The sequence below is a fragment of the Euleptes europaea genome, chromosome 7, assembly GCF_029931775.1.
Source record: "Euleptes europaea isolate rEulEur1 chromosome 7, rEulEur1.hap1, whole genome shotgun sequence".
Classification (NCBI taxonomy): Eukaryota; Metazoa; Chordata; class Lepidosauria; order Squamata; family Sphaerodactylidae; genus Euleptes; species Euleptes europaea.
The window spans coordinates 82,823,881-82,848,176 of NC_079318.1; the positions used below are offsets into that span (position 1 = coordinate 82,823,881).

Below are 24,296 nucleotides of genomic sequence, written 5' to 3' on the forward strand. Positions count from 1 at the left end.
ATAATAGTTTTAGATCCACTTCCTGGCTGCGAGGACAGGACTCAATCTTGTAACTGCCCTTGCTAAAGCCCAGCCCCAGACATTGTTTTCTTTAAGAGCTGAAAATGTGTGAAAGAATGGGCTCTTTTGAGCATATGCAGGCTGCCTGTCTCCCCAAACCATGTCTCAGAGGCTTGGGGAAAGAGTTTTGTGTCCGGGAAGGAGGAGATGTGAAAGTACTTCAGATATAATTGGTGGAATTTGCTGCCACAGGTTGCAGTTACAGCTGTTGGCTTAGATGGCTTTAAAAGGGGAAGACAGAAATTCATGGGAGTGGATGGATCTACCAGTGGCTGTTAGCCAGTGTTCACAGCCTACCTATTCAAAGGCTGTATGTTCGAATCTCAGCTGCTGGGGGAAACATCAGGTGTGAGGGTCTTTCATTTTTTGTGCACTGCTTCCTGTAAGTGTTTGGTTTGCTAGTGTGAGAAACAGAATGTTGGACTAGATGGAATCCTGACTTTATCTAGAAGGCCCTTTTCCCATGGCTTCCAGGTAGTCTTGAACCCCAGCACTTCTCTTTGCTAAGAACCAGGTTTTTTACCCCTGCCTGGTGTGCATGATTATGCTCTAGAAGGGTGAAAGTCTGTTTTGCCGACCTTGTTGCGGCTCTGTGATCTCCTTGTTTTTAAATCTTCAGCAACCATTAGGGAGCGCCCCAGTTCTGCCATATACCCCTCAGAGAGCTTCCGCCAGACCCTGCTGGGATCCCGCCGGGGACGTCCCAGTTTGTCCCTTTCCAAAAGTGTCTCTACCACCAACATTGCAGGGTAAGTGTTGAAGAGATGGGGGGCCGGGATGAACAGCCTTGTTTGGGACTCTCTCAAAACATGGACCCTCTTTGTAAACAAATGCCAGGGTGTAGTGTCAGACCAGGAACAAAAGTGCATACTCCAGCTTGGTCCTATTAACCAGGGATGCATACTCCAGCTGGCTCTATTTGCTGGAACTTGTTCCTGGTAAATTGTGGTGTCTTATCTTTGACTTTCAGAGAAACCATACTCAGATTTTGTTAGTATTATCATAGTTTGCATTATCATCTTGCAGGATTTAGCTGCTTCTCCACAGTCTCTAGAAGTGGGTGGATGCATCTCTTTCCTACAGCACAGCATGCCAATGCGTGTTCATGAATGCTAAAGCACTGAGCAGTGAACAGCCTGCCATTCCACACACCGGCAAGGCTCATTTTGACCTGCTGACAACAGATTGAAGGAGATGTTTTTCTAATAAAACCCTAAAGAGTATACACCTCTTCACTTTAAGACTGCAAGGAAAGCTATCGCAGGGTTAAAATAATATACAGAGAGTAGAATTTTCAGTAATGTGTAATGGGGGCATTCAGTTAATAATCCCTGTTATCTGAGAAAATAAGCATTAGAAGCATATCTCTGTTTTCAACTGTGAAATGTTGGAGGTTATGTAGGGAGATCTGCGATCAAATACTTGCAAGTCCATGAGGCTCACTTAGGCCCAGAATTTCATAGCCTGACCTACCGCACAGGGTCATCGTATGGGGAAAAATAATCTTTGTATACCTGTGCGTGGCAGAAGGGCGCAATACCTGACAAATAATGATGGTAATATTACTACTAGGATCCCATGTTCTGTCCTTGGTATATTTTTTTTAAGGGTCTCTGGTAGCTGCTGTTAGAAGGCCCTGCCCCTACCTGAGATGCTTAAGAGCATCCGCTGGTCACAGAAGACTGTGCTGAGATAGATGCGCTAAGGGGCTGGCTCGGCAAAAGGTAGTCTCCATAGGACCATGTGTTCAATTTTTCTTCTTCCCACTTAGGACTTTCAACGATGACTCTCCCTTGGGCATCAGGAGAATCCTGTCCCAGTCCACTGATTCCTTGAACATGCGCAACCGAACACTCTCGGTAGAATCGCTCATTGATGAAGGTGAGATAGGGAAGAGCGGTTGGGACTTCAGTGAAATCTCATGCCAGAAATCCTGCATGCCATATGTATGCACGCGCACACAGGTGCCATTATATGTTTCCCAGTGGAAATGAAAGAAGGTTGTTTGGATGTTGCATGGCAAAAATTGGATTTGAGCAGGAGGGAAGTTTTTCCTGGTTTGTTTCTTTGGTTGGGCAGGCCTTGTGTGCAGGTTACTGTTAGCTAATCAAGGTGTTCTGGGTTCCTGGATTAATAGGAAGGGTGTGGAAGCTGAGACAGTGTGTCCTTCTGGATTTTGCCTGAGCCAGGGGGGACTTTGTTTCAAAGACCTAGGCTCCAAAGGTGTTTGCTTGTGATCGTGTTGTGTGTTGATAACTCCTAATGCCCCTTTGCCATAGGGAGTGGCACAGATCAATTTTCCAAACACACAAAAAGATTTCATTTCATTTTTGTTCTCCCGTTCTCCTTCACCACCTTCGCTTTTCTGCCCCTTGTGCCAGGGGCCGAAGTAATCTACAACCAGCTGATGAGTGATTTTGAGATGGGCGAGAAGGACTTTGAGGCTGATTCCTGGAGCCTGGCGGTGGACAATAACTTCCTTCAGCAGCACAAGAAGGAGGTCATGAAACGGCAAGATGTCATCTATGGTGAGCAATTGTGCTCAAGTCCCCTCCCCACACCCCAAACTGTTGGAACTCTCACAGCAGTTCAGCAATGAACTAAGGTCCAGCCACACATTATAGGGCGATGCCAACCTGAGTCTCCCTGGCAACACATACTTGAAAAGTCAGCTTTGCAATAGCGTTTTCCCACCCACTTCTGCACCACTTCACTGGCTGCTGATTGCATGGGCAGGAGAGCACAGAAGAGTTAGTGCAGTGAGGTCTCAGATTTTTTGAACTACATGTTACCTGAGTGATGCAGGTTGGAGGTGCCCACATATTCCTCCCCCCCCCCCCGGAATAGCATGTAATTTGTGTTAAAACAACCTTCTTTACAAAATGGATCTTTAGGATGATTCATAATAGAATATATGTCATACATAGAATATATACCATACAATCAAACCAATTTATACATAACCAAGCGCAGCAAGCAGCTGGCATTAACTGTAGAAGAGGTACAGTCCTAAGAGGAAGTTCTTGTTGGGAAGAGGTTGTTCTGTTCTATGGTGTTCCCCCCCACCCCCATTTTGAAGAAGTCTGGGGACTCTACTTTCTCAGCTCCAGGCTGGTTCTATGGCAGGCGAATCTCCTCCCACCTCAGGTTTCTTTCCTCTTTCCACAGTGGAGTCTGATCTGGAGAACCGGGTTTGATTCCCCACTCCTCCACAAGAGCGGCGGAGGCTAATCTGGTGAACTGGATTTCCCCCCCCCACTCCTACACACGAAGCCAGCTGGGTGACCTTGGGCAAGTCACACTCAGCCTCACCCACCTCACAGGGTGTCTGTTGTGGGGAGGGGAAGAGAAGGTGATTGTAAGCCGGTTTGAGTCTTCCTTAAGTGGTAGAGAAAGTCGGCATATAAAAACCAACTCTTCTTCTTCAGAGTTGATTCAGACAGAGCTCCACCACGTGCAGACGTTGAAGATCATGACCAACCTCTTCCGGAAGGGGATGTTGGAAGACCTCCAGATGGACCCAGCTGTGGTGCAGAGCATGTTCCCCTGCGTGGACGAGCTCAGTGAGATCCACGACCGCTTCCTCGTGCAGCTCCTAGAGCGCCGCAAGGAGTCTCTGGCCACCGACAGCAACAAGAACTTCGTCATCAGCCGGCTGGGAGACATCCTTTTGCAGCAGGTGGGATCACCTTGAGTAAATAATGAATGAGTAACTGAGCCCTTGGCTGGTTAAAATATTTGAATCCAGCCTTCCAGTTTACTTTTAAACTTTCATGGTGGGTAATGGCAAATGAAGCATAAGTATCCCTCTGTTCAAATTAATAAAACAGTGGCAAAATCAAAATCAGTCATTAACATTCATATAATTAAAACAGCAATAGCAAGATAGGGATTAACAGGGGCACAGGTTAAAAATTGAGATAATTAAATAGCTTTTAACTTGACATCTGAATGCCCATCAGGCTGGCACCAGGTGATTGTCCCTTGGGAAGGGTATTCCACAACTGGGATTCTACCACAGGATAGGCCTTTTCTACCATCACCACTCACCTAGCTTCAGAAGGCAGGTGCAGGTTCCAGTGGGAGCAGGTGGTCCATAGACCTAGGCTGCTATGTAACTAGGGCATAAAGTAGGATGTAAGTCCAGGCAGGGAGGGAAGGCAGCATGGTATAGCCCAATCTCATCAGATCTTGGAAGTTAAGGAGGGTCAGTACTTGGATGAAAGACCACCAAGGAAGACTCTGCAGAAGAAGGCCATGGCAAACCACCTCTGCTTCTCACTTTCCTTGAAAGCCCCTTGCTGGGGTCGCCAGAAGTCAGCTGCAGCTTGATACCACTTACGTATGTACAAAATAGGTCCAGGCAGGAAGGAATAAGGCCTAAATGGGAGCAGGGGGTGAGCTGGAAGCAGGATTGAGACTCAGGAAGTCAAATAAGTTAATGGTCTCACTTGGGATAAGGCAGCTTCATGTTGTTACTGAGGGAATTCCATAGCTCTCCTTTTGCACCCAGGTTCAGTTCCTGATATCGCATAAATGTTACGGCGTCCACAGGTCCAACATATGGACACCAACACCATTTTAGAGCTGAATTTGGCCATTTTAAAATGCCATTAAGGCTTGATCAGTGTGGCATGTATGTGGGGAGGGAAACGAGATCACTTACTCTCACTGCACTGATCAAGATTGGGCCCTTGGGGCATTTTTAAATGACTGAATTCACCTGTATAATGGTGTTGGCGTCCACCGGTCCATCTTATCCGTGGACACCATAACATCTAGTTTGGTCCTCAGGTCCCTCTCTGTGGAGAGCTGCTGCTTCTCGGGTGAGAAGCTACTAAGCTAGATCGTCCAGTTGTCTGTAGAGAGAATATTTGAGGCTTGTGTAACAAAACTGTTAGCAAATGTAGAGGCTGAATGGGTGGCAAGCTAGCTGTGTACCCAGGCAGTCTGAGCCCCAAAGCAGAATCAGTGCATCCTCTCTATATCTTAGGAGCTACTTTTGCCAGCCAGAGGCCTGAGGGGGGCGGTGGATTAGCAGAAAAGCATTTGCATTATATGCAGGCCCCAGGTTCAGTCCCTGGCACTCTCGGCTAAAGGTTTTCCTGCACCTGAGACCATGCAAAGCCCCTGCCAGTCTGAGTAGGCAATACTGAGTGAGTTGGACCAGTGCTCTGGCTTAGGATAAGGCAGCTTCTTAGGTTCAGAAGCCAAACAATACCAGTCTGTGCTCCAAGAACCTTACAATTTGCAGCCTGGCAATGGAAAAGAGAGTAGAGGATGGGTCTGAGACAAAGGTATCAAGGGATGAATTTGTGGAACTACATATGCATGTAATTAGACTTCATTTTAGTTGGTGGTGAGGACTGAGCAGTGAAGCCGAAGTGGGTTGTTCGAGACAAGAGAGAAAGCTTAAGAAAAGTGAGGGCCAGGCTTAACTCGGTGGGCCAAACTTCGCAACTGTATATATATTTTTAATGCGGTTGCCCCTGTGCTTGCATCTTGTTGTTTTCAGGGTTCTTTAAAAATTTGAAGAGGTGGCATAGAAATATTTTAAAGCAAATAAATAAAATGGAACGTGTGGGCAAGGGGAATGAAAGCTTCTCCCCTCTCCTGCCACTTCCCTGTGTTTTCTTGTTCAAAGTATTTTTCTCCTAGGCCCTGGAAGTGAACTGGGCTGGAGAGAAAAGTGCTTGAACCAGCAGAGCACAATGAGGCAAGGCAGGGGAGGGGAGAGGCTTTAGCTGCCCTCACCCACACACGGTATATACCGAAAACAATTGAGAGATGCAGACACTTGTTCGCTTCATATGGGAATGGGACAGCCATATGAATAGAGACACATGGCTGCCCCCATCAGGTATAGTTTGGCCTGTGACTTTCAGCTCAAAGCTAGGGTCTATACTCAAGAGGGGCAAGCTGGAGAGGCAAGGATGAACAAGGTAGCTGAGAGAGGAATGGGGGCATTGGGGTGGGAATTTCATAGTTTCTCCCTCCCCAGCATCGAGGTATGACCTCACACCTGTGTTCCTGCCTTTCAGTTTTCAGGCACCAGTGCCGAGCAAATGAAGAAGGCCTACTCAGAATTCTGTAGCCGCCACAGCAAGGCTGTGAAGCTTTACAAAGAGCTCTTCACCCGGGACAAGAGATTCCAGCAGTTCATCCGAGTAAGGGGTTTCTTTTCTCCCCTCCCTGGTTCCTTACTGTCAAAACCCATCCACCTCCATGGATCAATGAGCTATGGGGAGGCTGGTGACTGGAGCTGCCCCCACTGAGGAGGGAAATGGGCTCTGGACTGCTGCTATGTTGTGCCAAAGAGGTAGCCCTGCCTCAGGAAGGGATGGGAAACTGATATATAGGCAGCCTGTTCTGAAGCCTAAGTATTTTGTCTGTCTCTGCCACCTTCCGCAGAGGCTGACGCGGTCAACGGTGTTACGCCGTCATGGTGTGCAGGAGTGCATCCTTCTGGTCACCCAGCGCATCACTAAATACCCTGGGCTTATTGACCGAATCCTGCAGAACTCCAAAGGTACAAATTACTGGGATTTGATTAGCTCTTTATTACAGTCAGTGACCAGCACAGAGTTACTGGGATTGGCTTTCAACAAAGGGGCAATAACAAGGAAGTATGGTGTGTGTGTGTGTGTGTGGTGGGGGGGGGACCATATGGGGCCTGTGGTCCATTAGGTTCTGGACCTAGGAGCCAAGAAACCTCAGCAGGGTGGGTAAACAGGATTGCAGATGGCAGATCCATCAGGAGCAAACACGCCTCTTCTGGCGGATCCAGGTTAATGGACTCGGGCTTCCAACCTCCCCAGGTAATGAAGCAGATCAGCGGGACCTGAGCACAGCCCTGATGCTGGTCAAGGAACTGCTTTCCACGATTGATCAGGAGGTGCACGATTATGAGAAGAATGCTCGGCTGCAGGAGATCTATGGGCGAATAGACGGGCGTGCTAAGGCCATCCTGGCCTGGGAGCGGGGTTCTTTCTGCAGTGAGGAGCTGCTGCGGCGAAAGCTGGTACATGATGGCTCCATGCTCTGGAAGACGGCTGCCGGGCGCTTTAAAGGTAGGTGGAGTCTGATGTCTTAGCAGTGCTTTGTCAACCCTCCAGCGGCAGGATTATATGTCAAAGAGCGATCCTGATTTTGATCACATGTGAACAGCGTAATTGTCCGAGAGCAGGGAATCCTTGGTCTTAATGGGGGGGGGGTGCTTTGGGGCATGAAGCCACTTCCCTTTAAAAAGCCACAGCCACGACAACAACTGAGTAGTAGCACCCTGGGGGTGGCTTGCAGGGCAGCAAAGGCAGAATGAGGTCACAGAGACAACTGAAGCCACTCCTGACCTTGCAGGAGGGGAGGCCCTCTTGAGAATGCATGGGCACAAGAGCCATGAATGGCTTAGCCACCGCCCCTCTTTAGTGCATTATAACCTATAACATTGTCTTATGCTGGGTGATACTATTGTTTTCCCTAGCCCTTTACAGACAGCTCCAAATGGGACGTGGTTCCCCAGAGTGCTTCCCATATCTGCTACTTGAGATCCTCCTAAGACAAATATATTTGCACAGCAGACTGTACTCCTCCACTTTCAGTAGCCCAACATTTATGATTTACCCAACTATACACAACCAGTTTACAAGCCACATACTGTGGCCTCCTGGGTACTGGATGCACACACCCTTGCTATTTTTATAGTCCCAGGCAGGCAACAAAATCAGGAAGCTTATTTAACCCCAAAGTGCCCGGCTGCTGAGTTGTGTTCAGTTCAGTCGCGGAGACAGAGTTTTGCAGGGCACTGAAGTCCTGACTAGTGCTTCTTTCTGAGATTTCACAGCCTGTCTTTGCAATCTTGAGGCGTAAAAACATACTATTTTTGTGAAAGTCTGAGATTCCTAGGATGCCGTCTTCTGACTGTGAACAAAATATGGGGCCAGGTTAAACTAACAACACTCTTTCCTCTGAAGCCTCATTCATTTTATCTCCCTTCTGAAATTCCCAAGAGTGATAGCCTCTCAAAACCATTCATTTATAACCTTCCATTGGCACTTCTCTCCCCTCTCTCTTTCCCTTGCAGATGTCCTGGTTGTCCTGATGACGGACGTTCTCATCTTCCTGCAGGAGAAGGATCAAAAATACACCTTCCCCACCCTGGTGAGTGGCTTCCAGCTTGCTGTGACTCTAAACTGATGCCAGGCACCAGGGTCATGAAGCCAGCTGCTCTTGTAGTGGCAACCAGGCACCTGGCTCTCTCCATTGCCATGGGAGATAGATAGCAATCAATCTCTCCAGTTAATCTTTATTAAAAACAGTCATAGACCAGCACAGCACAATTTACCATTAAAACCCAAGAGATAGATAGCAAGAAGAGGGATCTGTTGGCCTGCTTTCTACTGTACTTCAGCTCCATCATTGTGAAGGGTCAGAAAGCATTGTCGCACCCACCAAATTAGCAGAGGTCAGATGACACAACAAGCTAATAGGGTTCCATCTGGTCCCATAAAGGTTCTAATTCTCTAACCCAGTTCCTCAGTCCAAGCCATGCGTCACTCAGGGATATGCTAAGCTACTCTCAGATTCTACCCCCTTCCCTTCCGCAACAACTAGAGCTGTTAGTTAGAGCGGTTCCTCAGTGGAACAGGCTTCTTCGGGAGGTGGTATGCTCTCCTTCCCTGGAGGTTTTTAAGAAGAGGTTAGATGGCCATCTGTCAGCAGTGCTGATTCTATGACCTTAGGCAGATCATGAGAGGGAGGGCATCTTGGCCATCTTCTGGGCATGAAGTAGGGGACACTGTGGGTGTGGAGGGGGAGGTAGTTGTGAATTTCCTGCATTGTGCAGGGGGTTGGACTTGATGACCCTGGTGATCCATTCCAACTCTATGATTCTATCTATGATTCTAACTGGGTGGGGTGCCCATCTGTGTAATGGTCTGTCTGCTTCCCAGGTCACAGCAAACATTATAGAGTTGGAGGGGGTCTTATAGGCCACCTAGTCCCACCCCTTGTTCAGCGTAGGATGTCTAAAGTAGAGCAATCCTGACAGATGGCTGTACATCCTCTCCTCGAAATGCCTTCAGAGAAGGAGAGCCCATCACCTCTCCAGGTCATGTTCCATGGTTGAACTGCTCTTACTACTAGGCAGTTTCTCCTAATATTAATTGAAATTTGCCCTCCTGTGACTTACGCTTATTAGATCTAGTTGGGAATGGGCTTGGGTGGTTTACCTGTTGCTGCTGTGACCGCCAATACAACTCAGCAGGGCTTCCGCATGGCAGGTTTCTGTGCATTTTGCCTGCCCTGGCAGTAGCCAGTAGGGACTTAAAGTGACAACTGACATGATGTTATAACATTATAATGCTGCTGCAATCAGTCAGCCAAGTTCTCTGAATTTCCAGCTTAAAAAAGTAAAGTCTCTAGCCCCTTTCTTTGTGGAGGTAATAAGTGGAAAGGTATATCTCCGTAATGAAAAAGGCTACAGACTTAACTTTAAAAAAAATGAAAAATGGAAATTTAAGGGATCTGATAGTTTGTTCTAACATTAGAATGCTATAACAATATTCTAATGCTGATTTAAAAAACGCATACAAACAGCAAAAGCCCTCTGCTGGCTGAGGGAGGAAACGGCCACCGTGTGGGACCTGGGCAAGTAAAATGGCAGCAGCAACATGGGCAGGACTAGGAAGTTCCAGAATTTCCCATCCACATGGGTGCTGCTCCAGCTTTAGTCTTTCCCAAAACATCACAGCAAAGTCAGGGAAGTTGCCGGGGGGGGGGGGGGAGAAACAACCCACTCCCTACGAACATCCAAACCAGGGAAAACAACTTGTGTTTGAGTGACCCTATTGCCCTGTGGAGCAGCAGAGGACAAGCCCTTGCCCTCCAGTCCTTAATTGCCAGCCAAGACACCTGGACTCTGCAGTCAGATGGTGGCCAATGAGACTTTTCAGCGAAGTTTGTTTCCCTCGTTCAGGACAAGCCAGCTGTGATCTCGCTCCAAAACCTGATTGTCCGAGATATCGCCAACCAGGAGAAGGGCATGTTCCTCATCAGCGCCACCCCGCCGGAGATGTACGAGGTGCACACCGCCTCCCGTGAGGACCGCAACACCTGGATGAAGCTCATCCAGCAGACCGTCAGGCTGTGAGTGTTGTCGCTGCTCGGGGCAGCTGGGGCAGCCGCCACTTCTGTCGCCTCAGGCTGCCACTCATAGCACGGGAAGCGGCACTTTTAAAGAGCCGGCGCTGCTTCTTCCCTGGATGCCCCCTTCCATTTTACATTCCCAAAGCCAGAATCGCTTTCAGAACATCCAAAAAAAAGTATGGATCAGAATCCCTCCCTAGAGTTAAAATGCTTAGGGCTGTTTAGCTTGGAAAGAAGGCAGTTAAGGGGAGACATGATAGAGGTCTATAAAATTATGCGTGGTATGGAGAGAGTGGACCGGGAGAAGCTTTTCTCCCTCTCTCATAATACCAGATTGCGGGGTCATCTGCTGAAGCTGGAGGGTGAGAGATTCAAAACAGATAAAAGGAAGTATTTCTTCACACAACGCATAGTTAAATTGTGGAACTCCCTGCCCCAGGAGGTGGTGATGGCTGCCAACTTGGAAGGCTTTAAGACATGTTCATGGAGGAGAGGGCTGTTCATGGCTACTAGTAAAAATGGATTCTAGTCATGATGCATACCTATTCTCTCAAGGATTAGATGAGCATGCCTATTATATTAGGTGCTTTGGAACTCTGGCAGGACAATGCTGCTGCAGTTGTCTTGTTTGTGGGCTTCCTAGAGGCACCTGGTTGGCCACTGTGTGAACAGACTTCTGGACTTGATGGACCTTGGTCTGATCAAACATGACCTTTCTTATGTTCTTATCTTCCAAACCCTGCTGGGATGATCAAGTGGCTATGATTATCAAGGGAAGAGACTTTGCCATATGTTGGATGAGATCAGCACAGTGTGTAGCTGCTGTAAGAGGCAAATTGGACAACAGGGAAATATGAGCATATAAAAGACCCACATATGGGATTCCCACCATTGGCCTCTCCTGTCTAGTGATTTTTCCTTGAGATCCTTTGCCGGAGATCCTTTAAGTTAGGGATTCCAGGGATTGAACCCTGGACCTTAGGCACGCAAAGCATGTGGTCTGCCACTGAACCATGGTTCCCTCACAGTTTCTGGTCTTGGCACATTTAGAAAGCTGTCAATAGTATGGTGTAGTGGTTAAGAGTGGTGGACTCTAATCTGGAGAACCGGGCTCGATTTCCTCACTCCTTTACATGAAGCCTGCTGGGCTAGTCACTGTTCTCTCAGAACTCTCTCAGCCTCAACTACCTCACAAGGTGCCTTTTGGGGAGAGAGAGAGATTGTAAGCTGCTTTGTGACTCCTTAAGGTAGAGAAAAGCGGGGTAGAAAAACCTACTTTTCTTCATCTACACGTGGGGTTGGCCAATGCCAAAAGGGATACCATCTTGCTGAGCAGGATATAGAAAGGGGCTATCAGAATGATCAGGGGATTAGAGCACCTCTCTTAGCATTTGTAGCTAACGCAGTATATCAGTTGCTGGTGGGCACCAGTATGGGAGGGGCTACTGCCCTTGTGCCTGGGGCAGCTGAGCTGCTGTTGGAAGTGGAGTGCTAGACTAGATGGAACGCTGGTCTGATCCAGTGCTTTTATTCTTAACCAGATCTTTTTTCTTTGCTGCCTCCAGATGCCCTGACCGGGCCGATTTTCCACTCATTGAGACAGAGAATGAAGCTTCTCTCCGGAAGATGAAAGGTAGGGTAAAGACCACAACCACTCTGGAAAGTTGCCTGTTCTAACCTGCCTCCCTCTAACGACTTTGCTCTCCTCCGCACAGATAAGATTCAGCAACGGGACCGGGAAATCACAGAACTCCTGGAGGACAAAGTGGGGCTCTTTGCTGATATCCTGGCCCTTCAGAGTTGTAGTGTGTACAGCCCCCTACCCTGCGTGAATTCCCGCACTCTTTTCCGCAGTGACTCATCGGACACCCCCCATGGCGAGAAGCTGATCCAGGAGGCCATCAAAGAAGGTACAAAGTTGAAAGTGAGAGTCCCTTTCCACCCCTCGTGTTATGTGCCCACGTGACTTCCAGAGAAGTACCCCTTAGCTTTATATAATTCATTATTTATTCAGTTTCCCTTTACTACAATATTTTATTTACAACTCTTTCACAATCTTCGTAAAATCAATCTTTGCTGTGTTAGCCCAGTGTACAAAGGCCTTATGCCAGTCTCTTTTAAACTCTTCTACATCATTTCCATGTAGACTATTAGTTAATTTGGCCATTTGTACAAAATAAAATATTTTTTCTCTCCAGTCCTTTAAAAGAAGCCTAGTTTCTCGCTTTCAGGCTTTAGCTATTATTATTCTTGCAGCCGCAAAACTATAATGACAAATTATCCTATCTGCCTTCTCCATTCTTTTTGGTAATAAGCCTATTAGGCAGGGTTCCGGTTCCAGTTTTATTTGTTATTTTTCTTGTAATTTCTCTGTTATTAATTTTTTTCCTGTCAATAAAAATTCTAAAAAAAAAAAGAAGGTACAAAGTTGACAGCTAACAAGTTGGAGAGGCTTCCCCCCAAAATACTTCACATTCAGCCCCTCAGAAGGAAGGAGGAGGGGTGGGGGCCCCTGATCAGGAGAAGAAGATATTCACTATAACATGTGACAGCAAAAGGGAAGAGCCAGAACTCACCAGGTTGAAGGCAAGAACTGTGGGACCGTCACTCTGATGCCACGCACTTGCAGCTCATGTGGGTTGGGGGGGTTAGGGTGGCCTCTGCTGTGGAAAGCTAAAAGGCCACTGCCTTAAGGAAGCACAGTGCAGCATTTGACTGTTTCCCCTAGGAATTAATGACATTCATGTGGTACACAGTAAAGGGGCACCGCTGGGATGCAGCGGACCCAGCTTCCAGTGACACAGGCCATTGTGACTCAGCCCACAGCTGCATTCATAGCCCTCTTGGGCTCTGCTGCTCACACTAGAATCTGTTTGGAGAGTAGGATGGAACCTTGGCTCTCTTACACTGAGATTACGACTGGCCTACCTCACAGTGATGTTGTGAAGATAAATCTTGGAGGGGGGCATGTATATTGCCCTGAGCTCCTTGGAGAAAGAATAGGAGATAGATGGATGGATGGATGGATGGACGGACGGACAGACAGATAATATTCAATCTGTATTGAGAATTGGCACTACATATAGTAATAATGTACTAGGATAAATATCTGAAGAAGTGAGCTGTGGCTCACGAAAGCTCATACCCTGCCAGGAATGTTGTTAGTCTTCAAGCTGTTACTGGACTTGCTCTTTTCTACTGCTAGTGACAGACTAACACGGCTGCTCATCGTGATCTAGGAGAAATATGTGTGTGTATGTGTCTTTATCCGTGTATATATATTTAATTAGGGCTGTAATATGTAGCCAGTGAAAAATATTTTGATTTCTTTTGGATTAAACAGCAGATTTTTAAAAAATTAATTATTGCTTATCTGAGTGCTTACATGCCCTGGCCTGGATGGCCCAGGCTAGCCTGATCTCGTCAGATCTCAGAAGCTAAGCAGGGTCAGCCCTGGTTAGTATTTGGATGGGAGACCACCAAGGAAGTCCAGGGTTGCGGTGCACAGGAAGGCACTGGCAAACCACCTGTTAGTCTCTTGCCATGGAAACCCCCAAAAAGGGGTCGCCATAAGTCGGCTGCGACTTGACGGCACTTTACACACACGCAAGTACTTATATATCCATAACAAGATGTCTCTTCTGCTACATTTTTATCCTGCCCTTCATCCAGTGATCTCAGGGTGGCCTTACAGTTCTCCCCTCCTCCTCCCACCCAGGAGGGAATACTTCCTCTCAGAGGACACCTGCTAGGACACATCTTCATCTAGAGGGAGTGTTTTCCTGTAAAGTACTATGTTTATGTACAACTTTATGCGGATATCATTGCTACATCAATGAAAACTCATAGATTAATCAACTAGGATTTCTTTAATCAAAGCTCTAATTATAACTTTGTGTGTGTGTCTCTCCCCCTCCCCTTTTATCTCTTTCATCGTTGACAAACGTACTCACAGTGGAGTTTCTGAAGGATTTGTTCGTGGGACCAGGCTGGGATCGAGACCAAAACCACATCCACAATCCGAATGGCTGTTCAAGCCCAAACCCCAATAACACCACAAGTATGAAGAGCTGCATCGTTCTCCGCTCTATGCGGATTCTCCCTTGCAAGACTGACTCCCTCCTCTCAGCCCCCAAGCTGTTTCCTAGAGATAACTGCCCTGAGCTATCTCTGGCTCTCTGCTGTGGGAACTGGCAGCACCCTGCTGAACTAAACCTGGAATTCTTTTTGCACCAGATAATTGTTTAATAAGTGAATTATCTCTGGCTTTGCTGAAAAGTTAAACATATTCTTTCTTTGTGAATAAAATGAAATAGGCTTTATGGGGGGAGGGAAGACAGCAGGGTATAGCCCAATCTCGGGAGCTAAGCAAGGTTGGTACTTGGATGGGAGACCATCAAGAGGAAGGCAAGGGCGAGCCAGCTTTGTGTAGTGGTTAAGAGCGGTGGTTTGGAGCAGTGGACTCTGATCTGGAGAACCGGGTTTGATTCCCCACTCCTCCACACGAAGCCAGCTGGATGCTCTTGGGCTAGTCACAGCTCTCTCAGCCCCACCTACCTCACACGGTGTCTGTTGTGGGGAGGGGAAAGGAAGGTGATTGTAAGCCGGTTTGATTCTGCCTTAAGTAGTAAAGAAAGTGGGCATATAAAAACCAACACTTCTTCATTTGCCTTGAAAGACCCTTTCTAGGGCTGCCATAAGTCAGTTGTGACTTGATGGCGCTTACGTACAGCACTTACGTAGGCTTTAAGGTGGGAAGGCAGGGGATCGAAATCAGGGAGGGGGCAAAGTAGCTTGGAAAGGGATTCTGTCTTTCAGCTGCTATCTTCTTCCCACAGATGGGGAAACTGGAAGCATTAACGGCTCCCTTGAATTCAACAGGGTTGAATCCGAATCAAACCAACGTGTAAGTCTTTAGCAAGGGAGGTGGGGTGAAGGCAATTTGCTCCTCACCCTCTTCTTCATTTCCATGCAGAAGCCTGGCTTTTGAGATATGAGCATTGCCCTTGTAAGGAAGGCACTGGCTTGAGCTCCGGTGGTGGGAAAGATGCTCTTGCAGACGGGCAGAGGATCCTGAAAAGGAGGGCTGGGAGGTGTCCTAGCAGGACCCTGATGGGTCAGCAACTGCTGGTTCCCACCAGCAGTATCCACCATCAATACCCAGCATCAGATGTTTGGAAGTAGGCTACCTCTGAACATGGAAATTCCATTGAAGCATCAAGACTTGCAGAAAATGTCAGCTTTTTAAAGAGACAGGATGCTCAGTGGGCAGTCCCTTTCTTCTTAGCCATCTCTGCCCTGGCCCATTAGCAGGGATGTTGAATACACGAAGCTGCTTTATACTGAGTCAGACAATCTATGGTCTGTCAAGGTCAGTATTATCTACTCTGACTGGCAGCAGTTCTTCCAGGGTCTCAGACAGTCTTTCATGTCATCTGTGACTCCATTTAAAAGGATAAAGATGCCAGGGGGCTTGGTACATGGAAAGAAAGGGGCACCACTGATTAGCTCCCAGCAAATCCCTCACTGACACACCTCTCCGCTGCAGAACTAAGAATTAGTTACTAATGATTGCCTGGACTCGTACATAGTTCCTTAGGAGAGGGATGCGTTCACCACCCCCTGTAGACATGAGGGTCAATGACGGCCCTTCCAAATCAGGCATGGGGCCAGCCTTGACACCTGGCCTCTACGATGTCTCAGCCCGTTTTTCCATGGGTGCCATATCTGACACAACTGCATTGTGTTCCCATAGGACGGGAATGGAAACCAGCTACAACAGAAAGTACCACAGGAGGTGAGTGGTAATAGATTGGAGTCAGACATGGGGGTGTTCTTTGGCTGGGGTGGAGAAGGAATAACAGGAGCTGGGTTCTCTATTGCCTGGGTGGCAGCTGAGGGGCTTGTATATTGAACACGTGAACACAGGAAGCTGTCTTATACTGAATCAGACCCTCGGTCCATCAAAGTCAGTATTGTCTACTCAGACCGGCAGCAGCTCTCTAGGGTCTCAGGCAGGGGTCTTTCGCATCACCTACCTGCCCGGTCCCTTTAACTGGAGATGCCGGGGATTGAACCTGGGACCTTCTGCATGCCAAGCAGAGGCTCTACCACTGAGCCATGGCCCTGATTGAACTGATTGCACTTTTCTTCCACCCATCCAGGAGGTGCTGCAACGGCTCAGGACTCTTTATTCTCTGCTTCACGGCTTGCAGGTGAGCGTGATTTGAGCCATAACTTGGGGTGTGTGTGTTTCCTGTTAAGTTCAAATCAATATCTGTCAAGTTGCTCTGTGTGCGTGTAAGAAGGCTAGGATGCATTCTGATGATGCCCCTAAACAAGGCTGTATAGGTTCTGTTTCAAATCTATAGATAGACCTACGTAGTGAGCTAGCTGCGGATCAGCATTTTGCCCCATTTTGAAAAGACAAACAGATTTCCGAACTGAATTGAGCCCATGAGAACCAGTTTCTAGCAAAAGCAGTACAGTGTGCCAATTTGCTGGCCCTTATGGCCAACACCGAGCCCCTTTCCCCTTGCCTTTGAAAAGCCTAAAATGTTTCCAGCATAAATTAATGATGGTGGTGGTGGTGGTGGTGGTGGAAAGTGCCATCTAGTCACCACCGACTTATGGTGACCCTGTATGGTTTTCGAGGCAAGAGACGTACAGAGGTGGTTTGCCATTGCCTGCCTCTACGTGGGCTGAGAGAGTTGTGGGAGAACTGTGACTGGCCCAAGGTCACCCAGCAGGCTTCATTTAGAGGAGTGGGGAATCGAACCAGGTTCTCCAGATCAGAGTCCCACCGCTCTTAACCACTACATCACGCTGGCTCTCTAAATTCATGGTGGGGCCAGGTATATATGTGATGACAGAGAGAAGGAGCGCTCATCCTACAGCAGAAAAACCTTCATACAGTCCTAAGGGAGACAGAGAGAAGGAGCGCTCATCCTACAGCAGAAAAACCTTCATACAGTCCTAAGGGAGGCGTGTCTGTCTCCGTGTTTCATGTATGCCAAAACCTAATACTGAAGCAAAAACCAACATGGCAGTCCCTAGTGAAAGAATGTGAGCATTGCAAAATAACATCAAACACCAAGCAGACTCCAAGAGGACGGAGTGGAGATACTCACATGTTCCAGTCCAAGGGTGGTGTGTGTTTAAGCCACGTCTTAACCCAGATGGCCAGCCACAGAATGGCAATCTGGAACTGATCAATTCTTGGTTGCTGTGCCTCCATTACGAATCTTCCTGCATGGAAAAGGCCTGACCTGACTGAATGTTCAGTGGCTGGAGAAAATATTTTTGCTGCAGCTGGGGCTATTGGGTTTAATTTGTATTGGCAGTAGCTCTTTGGTTCTTGTGTTTACTGCAGTTTTCTTCTGAGACATTTAAAATTTTTTAATTGGTTGAATATACACTGAGCTTGAACGCATGAAGCTGCCTTATACCGAATCAGACCCTTGGTCCATCAAAGTCAGTATTGTCTACTCAGGCCAGCAGCGGCTCTCCAGGGTCTCAGATAGAGGTCTTTCCCATCCCCTACCTGCCTGGTCCCTTTAACGGGAGATGCTGGGGATTGAACCTGGGACCTTCTGCTCGCCAAGCAGATGCTCTACCACTGAGCTACTGCCCTTCCCCTGCTTGTTAGACAAATAATTGGTTTTTCTTCTTAAAGTTTCCCAGTAGCATCCTCCATGATGGTAGCAGCGCCTGAAGCATCACACAGGGAGTAAAAATTGAACCCAGTTCATAAAGCATTGTAAATAATTTCTGTTGCAAGCTGGAGAGCAGCAATCAGACATTAGAGCAGATTGGTTAACACGGGATTTAAATGAAATCACTGGGGGATTTAAATGAAATCACTGCAACACCAGGCTAGATTGCAGGAGCCTGGAAGGGACTCTCTGAACATCCTAGTAAATAAGTAGAATATAGTTGGTGAATGTAGCAGCCTGAATGGCCCTGAGTAGCCCAAGCTTGTCTCAGCTCAGAAGCTAAGCAGGGTTGGCCATGGCCATCACTTGGATGGGGGACCAACAAGGATGAGCAGGGTTACTACTCAGAGAAGGACAATGGAGAAACCGCCTCTGCTCATTTCTTGCTTCAAAAGCCCCATGAGAGGTTGCTAGGAGTTGGTTGCAACTCAGCGGAGAGCCACCATGGTGTAGTGGTTAAGAGTGATGGTTTGGAGCGGTGGACTCTGGAGAACCAGGTTTGATTCACCACTCCTCCACCTGAGCGGCAGACTCTGATCTGGTGAACTGGATTTGTTTCCCCACTCCTCCACATGAAGCTGGCTGGGCGACCTTGGGCAAGTCACACTCTTTCAGCCTCACCTACCTGACAGGGTGTCTGTTGGGGGGAGGGGAAGGGAAGGCGATTGTAAGCCAGTTTGAGTCTCCCTTAAGTGGCAGAGAAAGTTGGCATATAAAAACTAACTCTTCTTCTTAACCATTATTATTATTAGTCCACAAATACTGATTGTGCAACTTCATCCTAACGGGGCCCCTTTTCTTGCCCTTCAGGCAGTGGTGGCACATCAGGATACCCTTCTGGAGCTGCAGGAAGCAGGCGAGCGGCGGGAGAGACTGATCCGCACCAATTCGCGCAAGGAAGCCTCCGCGTCCACAGCAGACAAGCAGGCCACCGACTTCTCGCTGCTACAAAAGCAGCATGCGCTGCTGCAAGAGGAGCTGAGCCGCTGCCGGCAGCTCTGCCAGGAGAAGACGCAGGAGGCCACAGCTCTGGAGGCGAGGCTGCGGGAGAGCGAGCAGGAGAGAGCACGACTGGAGCGGGAGATGGAGGAGACCCGCAAGCAAGCAGTGGCCCTGCGGCAGCCTGGGGCGATCGTGGAAGCCATATGGGCGCGGAAGGGGGCAGAGCCCCGGAGACGCAGCCTGCCCGCTGGCGATGCTCTGTACCAAAACTTCACTCCACCTCAGGTAAGGCACTCACTTTGGGCTGGGGAGAAAAAGAGCCAAAACATCCAGACTGCAAGGCAGTAACAGGAAAAGGATGCCCTGTAGTGGGAGGGGGGTGCTGATGGCCATCTCCTCCTCTAGCCGTGTCCAGTTTCTTCAGCCCCCTGTATGGCAATTCACTTTCAAACAAGGATGAAGGGAACCAAAGCCAACCCGAAAAAATCAGGTTAGGAACCAAAAAGGTTGAGCTAGCATAAATTAACAAAATAATAGTTTCTTTATTGTGTGCACAAATTCATAAAAAGATTAAAAACCAAAGCCTCAAGGAGGTATTAAAACCACCATATATAAACAATAAAATTTGGTGGCTGTGACCAGATGCGTTTCGGCCAAAAGGCCTTTCTCAGTGGTCTTGGAAAATATAAACACATGTAGTTCTATTCATGACTTGTGATCACACGTAAACCAACAATAGAATTGTTCTATGTTCAGTACAGTTGTGGTGCATACCTAACAGATTGATGGAGTCTCCTAGAGGTGTTCAGGATTGATACAAAAAATTTCTTCTTGGGGCCCTTATTATAATATTATACAGTCTAACATGCAACCTGCTCAGACTTGTAAAATAACTGTATATTTATCTTTGTACATATGTCTATCATTTTGTGGATTTACGCTAGCTCAGCCTTTTTGGGCAATTCACTCCCCCCCTGCATGGTCCTGCAGCCAAGGGATCATGCCTATGTGAAGCAGGATGTTACGCAAATTCACTGTCATGTGACATCTGCCATCCCATTGCTCCTGGCTGCCGTCAGCCCCCAGTCTGTTGGCACTCTGTCACTTTAACTGGGATGCGACTGGGCACTATGGGAACTCTGCCATTGCCTCTGTCACAAGCCTGCCAGGGTCCACATTGCTTTTGCCAGCGACCGGTACTTTTGTGGATGAGGCAAGGGGATCTTGATCCTTCTTAAAGACGTGTGTACAGGAAAAACAACAACACTTTTATCTTGCAGAGGCGATGCCTTCTTGAGACAAATCCGTCATTCCAAAACTAAATCCAGATTCTCACTTTCCTTCCTTCCCATCTTCTTTCTCACAGCAGAGCCGAGGAGGTGACCCTCTGTCCCCCAGCTGCCTCTCGTTCCAGCGGACCTTTGTCAATTGCCAACGGGACGAGATTGCCTACCATGGCATGCCCAGTCGGCTCCAGGAGGGTGACCAAGATTTGGAAGTGGTGTCAGAGGAGGAAGGCGTAGAAATCCAGCATACTCCTCCTTCCAGCCCTCGAGGTGGGTTTTCGTTGGAGTGGGCCCAGTGGCCGCCATCTTACTCAGGGCTCTCTAAGGGAACCCTTTCAGGCTCCTTGGGGAGATTCAAACCAAATTTAACTCACCACCATGAGAAAACAGGGGACTCCTTATTTTGCAACAGTCAAGCCTAGGTCTGTGCTGGGGTGAGCAGCCCCCAGCTGGTGATGACAGGAGAGAAAATCTATTGCAGATATTTTTGGCCTTGGAGTTGCCGCTCATCTCGTTGAGCACCACTGTCTACAATTTTGGCCATGCCCCTTCTAAAGAAACAGACCTGAAGTAATATATGTTAAAGAAAATCCCCCTTGAGCATGTATCAAGTGCCACAGAGCAGTTGAAGCCTGTCCATATGTACGTAGACCTAAAGAGCAGAGAGCTTCCCTCCAGGGCAAACAACAGGGCTCCTTCCCAAGCACAGCCCATCTCTCTCATCAGAATTTTGAGTGCACAATGAAAAAAAGTTGTTGAAACAAGATTCAGGAAGGTACTTGTTTGAAGTTTGTCCAGCAGGCCAGACCTGATTGCACCTGCTCCTTTTAGCCAAGCCCTGACTTTCCCTTGGAAAACAAGCTGAGGGACCTGACATTTTAAACCTGACTGCATCTCTCAAGGCTTGAACTATTGCTTTGTAGATTTTTGCTTCATAGTTTTTACACAACTCCCATTTGGACATAACTCTTTTCCTCCAGGGAAAAAAAGTGTGTGGAAAACACTGTAGCAGAGTTGAAATGAAACTTTTCAAGAAGAATCTCCCAATCCGAATTTTGTGAAAATCTAAATTCCTTTCCCCCCCAAGTTTCATTATATTTCCCCAATTTTATTATTCCCATTTCAGAGATACTGTTGGGTTTGGTGGATCTAAATGTAAGGCATACTGTACTGATTTTGGTTGTTTAACTATGTTAAAATATGACAGTTAATATTCAAAGACTGAACATTCAGCCAAGTGTTAAAATTGGGCTGAAATTTCATTCTGGCATGAACATGGAAATGTAAGAGATTTTTATTTTTGCCATCAAGTCACATCTGACTTATGGCAACCCCATATAGAGTTTTCAAGGCAAGAGATGTTTAGAGGTGGTTTGCCACTGCCTGCCTCCATGTCATAACCCTGGTATTCCTTGGAGGTCTCCCATCCAAATACTTGCCAGGGTCAAGGCTGAGAGTGTGTGACTGGCCCAAGGTCACCCAGCAAGTTTTCATGGCAGAGTGGGTATTTGAACCTGGGTTTCCCAGATCCTAGTTCAACACTTGAACCACAGCACCACACTGGCTCTCGATGTAAGAGATACTGGTAGGCTATGTGGGAAAGATCTGGAAGAAGCAGCAGAAGAAGAGTAGGTTTTTATACACTTTCTCTACCTTAAGGAGTCTCAAAGCGGCTTACGATCACATTTCCTTCCTCTCCCTCACAACAGGCACCTTGTGAGGTAGGTGGGGCTGAAAGAGTTCCAAGAGAACTGTGACTGGGCCAAAGTCACCCACCTTGCTTCATGTGGAGGAGTGGGGGAATTGAACCTGGTTCTCCAGATTAGAGTCCGCCGCTCTTAACCATTACACCACGCTGGCTTTCAGGATTCTAGATCCTGCAGCCTGACTTCAGTCGGGAAGGGTTGAGCAAAAATCAAATAAATAAATAAAATCCCACCCCTGTGTTTTGCATCCCATCATAAATTTTGTCTCATCAGTTGTGGGGGCATGCCTCTATGCGGGAAAAGGACTTTAATCCAAATCAAAATCCAATGTTGTTTATAACTAATTTCAGATTTCCTGAAGATGCAGGAGATATCCGATTTTCCGAAGATGCAGGACATTCCAGAGGAGGTTGAAAGCAGCCAGGAGCTGAATGTTGGAGACAACAGCACTTCGTATAGTTAGATGTGGGTGACGGGCGGGATCATCCCTACCTTCCTAAAGCCATCGGACAGGGACTGCCCTCCCTGCCAGAGAACCACCTTTTCTCCAATCAAAACCATACTGTGGGACTTCAGGGACCTAGAAAGAGCACACCAAACTAACTTTGGGTGGGTGGGAGCAGGGTTGGTGGAAAAACCATGTCCCGAGAGTGGGAACTAAGCCACAGCACCCCTTGGGGCCACTGCTTGGGGGCTTTATAATTCCTTATCGACGGACAATAGATTTGGGGGTCTGTTGTTGTTGTTCTTGTTTTTGCCCTGCAGGTTCTCTTCCCACTCCAGACTGGGGGGTGGTGTCAGGTTTTTGCCCTGCAGGTTCTCTTCCCACTCCAGACTGGGGGGTGGTGTCAGGTATCACAGATGCCTACTGCTGTCACTTATAACCCACCCACCTCTTTGCCCCACTTCCAAGCATTTTAATTTATTTATTTTGGGGCGGGGGACAGGAGGAAGCTGCCTCCTCCATTTAAATTATTTTGATTTTTTTTTGTTCGCTTTTTCTTGAGACTCTGCAAACACACAGGGCAGAAAGGAACGTCTTAATTTTCCTGGTAAACCTCTCCAACTTAAAAAGAGTAAGGAGAGCATCTGTCAGCCGAGATGATTCCAGGTCACAGAATTCTTACACTTAGTGCCAGCACTGTGGAGCAGGGGCCCAGCGTGTTTGGAGGTGGAGTGTAACCCTTCAAGCAGCTCCATTGCTGGTCTGAATAGTTTAACGGAAGGATCCGGTTCAGCTCTGGAATCCTAAATTCCTTTGGATGGTCTGCATAAGACATTTTTTGACACGCCTTTGCAGTGAGAAAAAAAAATTGCTGCTCAGAAAGCAATCCACTCTGAGGAGGAAATTTGTCCGCCGGGTTAACAGAAGGATAGCAGTTGGCAACCTCCCAGTTACAAGCCCTCTTTAAGATCATGCCTACATTACAGATGTGTCAATTGGTTCCGTAGCAGTTTAATTGCCATGCGTGGTTTTTCCCCTTCCAAGGAAAGTTGAGAACTGTGGTGAGGGTCATGAGACTGGTGATGTTTCAAGAGTGGATTCTCCACAGTTAAAACTTTAAGCCTGTGTTGCTGAAACCATCTTTCACCCCCACATCACCACTCAAGCGCCTTTAGCAAATATAGGAAACACCCTGGATTGCCTTTATAACCCCAAATCAAAAGGCATCAGATTGAGACAAACCTTGGGAAGGCCCATGAATGAAACTTTAAATTGGAGGGGCCACGGCGGTAACAGAAGGTAATACCAAGCATCTGCTATGCATCGTGGGATTGCAACCCATAATTGGCATGTCGAATTCCGTGCCGGCTTGGTATTTGTGCAATGCGTGGCAAACACTTCCCCCTAGTGGATTATGCTGGAGTAACAGTCTCCAATAGTTCTTTGACGTCAGTGTTGCTGGAATGACAAAGACGGGACGGGACGACCACATCGCATGCAGGAACATCAGTCAGTGTTAATGGAAAGAGAAGGGTTAAAGCCTCTTTTCCTTGGCTGGCAGAACAGCTAACTAACATGGAAAAGAGTGGATGGAAGGCTGCATCTGGACATCCTTCGTGAAAACTGATCATTTTAAGCAGAGTTGGCAGGAGGTGAGGACTGAGGTATTGTGCTTATGGCAGGAAAAAGTAAAACTCAGTACAGTTAATTTCTTTTTGCTCCAGAGCTGGAGAATTATTATTAGTTTTCCAAAGATACCCATTAAGAACAAAAAAAATTATCCACGGATTCAAAAAGACAGTTCAGAGTTTCTCTTGGTTCTGTAATTAATTCTTTAAAAAGGATGTTAGACTGAGATTTGGGAATTTTTTTTTGACGCAGGTGTGGACCACAGCTGCCACACCCCCTAAGTGCATGTCCTACAAGTGTCCTGTTGAAATAAATCTGAGGTGGGAAGGAGGAACATCTCCTGTTCAGTGGGCCTTGCACCAGAGAAGCT

General features: G+C 47.5%; 1 protein-coding gene across 4 annotated transcripts in view; it reads left to right on the forward strand.

The window, feature by feature from the left end:
- Positions 1 to 22,335, forward strand: part of ARHGEF2 (Rho/Rac guanine nucleotide exchange factor 2) — a 142,913-nt gene extending 120,578 nt beyond the window's left edge. For 3 of the 4 annotated variants that reach the window (XM_056852646.1, XM_056852648.1, XM_056852649.1), the window contains 18 exons: positions 680 to 809; positions 1,832 to 1,941; positions 2,442 to 2,588; positions 3,489 to 3,739; positions 6,102 to 6,227; positions 6,472 to 6,589; positions 6,879 to 7,130; positions 8,141 to 8,217; positions 10,034 to 10,203; positions 11,769 to 11,836; positions 11,919 to 12,113; positions 14,159 to 14,263; positions 15,042 to 15,109; positions 15,959 to 16,000; positions 16,368 to 16,418; positions 18,729 to 19,145; positions 20,227 to 20,416; positions 22,203 to 22,335. In XM_056852646.1, coding sequence (XP_056708624.1) covers positions 680 to 809; positions 1,832 to 1,941; positions 2,442 to 2,588; positions 3,489 to 3,739; positions 6,102 to 6,227; positions 6,472 to 6,589; positions 6,879 to 7,130; positions 8,141 to 8,217; positions 10,034 to 10,203; positions 11,769 to 11,836; positions 11,919 to 12,113; positions 14,159 to 14,263; positions 15,042 to 15,109; positions 15,959 to 16,000; positions 16,368 to 16,418; positions 18,729 to 19,145; positions 20,227 to 20,416; positions 22,203 to 22,315 — 2,630 coding nt within the window. In that variant the 3' untranslated portion in view covers positions 22,316 to 22,335. The remainder of the gene's footprint in view (positions 1 to 679; positions 810 to 1,831; positions 1,942 to 2,441; positions 2,589 to 3,488; positions 3,740 to 6,101; positions 6,228 to 6,471; positions 6,590 to 6,878; positions 7,131 to 8,140; positions 8,218 to 10,033; positions 10,204 to 11,768; positions 11,837 to 11,918; positions 12,114 to 14,158; positions 14,264 to 15,041; positions 15,110 to 15,958; positions 16,001 to 16,367; positions 16,419 to 18,728; positions 19,146 to 20,226; positions 20,417 to 22,202) is intronic. The other variant, XM_056852647.1, reaches the window with a different exon arrangement.
- The last annotated feature ends 1,961 nt before the right edge of the window (positions 22,336 to 24,296 follow it).